This window comes from Etheostoma spectabile, chromosome 16 (genome assembly GCF_008692095.1).
Source record: "Etheostoma spectabile isolate EspeVRDwgs_2016 chromosome 16, UIUC_Espe_1.0, whole genome shotgun sequence".
NCBI classification, from domain to species: domain Eukaryota; kingdom Metazoa; phylum Chordata; class Actinopteri; order Perciformes; family Percidae; genus Etheostoma; species Etheostoma spectabile.
In genome coordinates this window covers 18,227,849-18,230,356 of record NC_045748.1, presented here as the reverse complement: position 1 = coordinate 18,230,356, position 2,508 = coordinate 18,227,849, and the positions used below count along the sequence as shown (strand labels likewise).

General features: G+C 39.5%; 1 protein-coding gene across 3 annotated transcripts in view; it reads right to left on the bottom strand.

The window, feature by feature from the left end:
* Positions 1–2,508, bottom strand: part of ass1 (argininosuccinate synthase 1) — a 27,276-nt gene that overhangs the window by 23,334 nt on the left and 1,434 nt on the right. Inside the window, exons 2-4 of one of the 3 annotated variants that reach the window (XM_032539745.1) lie at positions 1,790–1,852; positions 1,271–1,402; positions 111–179 (exon numbers count right to left, since the gene is read on the bottom strand). In XM_032539745.1, coding sequence (XP_032395636.1) covers positions 111–179; positions 1,271–1,372 — 171 coding nt within the window. In that variant the 5' untranslated portion in view covers positions 1,373–1,402; positions 1,790–1,852. Of the gene's footprint in view, positions 1–110; positions 180–1,270; positions 1,463–1,789; positions 1,853–2,508 lie in introns of all 3 variants that reach the window. The other 2 variants (XM_032539746.1, XM_032539744.1) reach the window with 2 other exon arrangements.

Genomic DNA, 2,508 nt, shown 5'->3' with positions numbered 1-2,508 from the left:
TATATATATATATATACACACACACACACGCACGCACGCACGCAGGCACGCACGCACCCCCAAAAATTCTGAGTATGAAGATGCTAAATTACTGATGATGCCTCTCTTACCTTCTTTGCACCGAGGCTTTCTGCCTTTTTCTGGGCTGCTTCAAAATCTTCATCTTGCCCAATGTTGGCCTAAACACACAGGTAATTGCACTTCAAAGTGACACAATATTTCACAAATATTTGCAACAAAGACTACACACAATTTGACCTCCTGTGGAATAACATGACAGCCTTCCACACATAAAAATTCCAGATCATGACTGTGCAAGTATTAATTCTGCCAATCCATGACCTGTGGAATAACATGACAGTCCGCCACATACAAAAATTCCAGATCATGACTGTGCAAGTATTAATTCTGCCAATCCATGACCTTGTAATTCAGACCACGTTTCTCGAGGAAATGTAGCAACCACCTCACAGCAGAAACCAAGCATGAACACCACTTAAGGGCTTGAAGAGGCTGTCTGGTCTCCTGAGCTGAACACTAAACAAGGGAATATGTCCGTGCAGACATGATACTTATCTAGTAAACAAAACAAATCTGCTGCACAAACACTTTACTATGCTTTAGATATTTTCACCACTTTATCATTTTAATTTCAGTGATTTTTTGATCTTACAGTCACAGTTGATTAAGGATGAGTCACATCCAATGCTACAATTAAATACATATAACAAAACCCTTCCATCAAAAACTAAGACAATGACATTCCAGCAAACCTGTCAACTTTGTTCCATTACTTGTGAATAACACTTGGATACCAGGTGCACTCTTCTTTGACAGGTTGTAGCAAGTGCATAGTTCCAGGAAGGACAATCAATTATGTTTGGATCAGTGCTCGCTATTGTGCACAGCAGTGAACCACAGAAAATGACCCATCCCCCCACACCGAACCATGACACCACTGAATGAAAAGTTAAACAAGAAAATCTGCCTGCTTTGCAGTTTTAAACTGCCCCAGGGCAGGAAGTAAATCGGGCTAGATTTGCATTTGCATTATGAAGCCAAATCCTGTGTGGTTGGGAGTTAACTGGTAGTGTAGCTCTGATTTTTTTGAGACAGCCAAGTAAAAATTCCAACATGTCGGGTGTATGATAAATTGCGTCAGCTGCCTGAAAAAAACTTCAAAGATACTTGACATGCAAAAGCAGCTGGAGGGAGACTAGACTAGCAAACTAAGACACATGTTGCACACACACTGGTCTCTAAACCTTACCAAGTACGTAATCACATCGTAACCCTGTTCCTTCAGCCAAACCAGAATACAGGATGTGTCCAATCCACCGCTGTAGGCCAGAACCACTGTGCCTTTAGACATGATGAGGGTTCAGTCCAACAGGTAGAGAAGCTGTGGAGTGGCAGGAGAGAAGAGACAGCAGGGAGGCGATTATATTAGTCACTAGTCTAGCTAAGGAGGAAATGCTGAGGTTAGGCATTCCCTTGCTAAAAGTGCTTTACAGCGAGGTAGCATTTCTAGCTACCAGTGTTATATATTTCTTAAAAATTATTAATTGCTCATCCTGTGTTAGGGCTGGGCGATATGGAGAAAATCAGACACTGCAATATTTTTGTCCTAATACCGCAATGTCGAATTGTGGCGATATTTAAAGGTTGACATTTGGTGCTTTAACAAAATATCTTCACAATGAGATTAAGGATAAATAAATAAATGTGATGTCTCTATTTCCCTTGTTTGTGTAAAATGTGGCACATATAAAGAGACAGTATTACACACCTTCCGGGAATGTGAGAAGATCTGTGAGGGTTGGTTAGAGATCCAAAAATGGATGACCAAGACCTGTAAAATTAAAATTGATTTCACAGTCTTGAGCAGTATGTTCCAAAATACAGACAAGCTAAAATACCCCATTGGATGGATGGTCCTTTTCTCCTCCCTGATATATTAAAAATAATGTTACAGTATTGCAAGGATACAGAGGCTCCATCGTTACACCGACGGAAAGGACTAATTAAATACTAATTAAGTATAGAAAAATCAATGTTTGAAGACCGGAAGAAAAGGCAACAATTCAACAAGGTGCGGCAGGACATATTTGAAGCGTTGTAAATTTAATGGCTAAGAAATAAGAACTAGGTATGGTGACTGAGAGCTGGAAACCAAGTAGGTGTGTGTGTGTGTGTGTGTGTGTCTGTGTGTGTGTGTGTGTGTCTGTGTGCGCATGGGGGCGGGATGTGTATGTGTCAAAATGTGTTTTGGTGTGTGTTTGGGTTTGTGTGTCAAAAATCTGGAATAGAAGAATACTGATACCAGTAGGAAATCTATTTTGTTTGAATTATGAAATTACACAGTATGCTAATATATGTATTGCTTCTTGATGGAAAAAATTAGATTTAAGATAAATAATCTTCAGTGATGTAGATGTATAATAACTGATTGGATAAAGATAAAACATATTAGAAGAGCTAGAACAGTCTGGTAACACAGAAAATGAC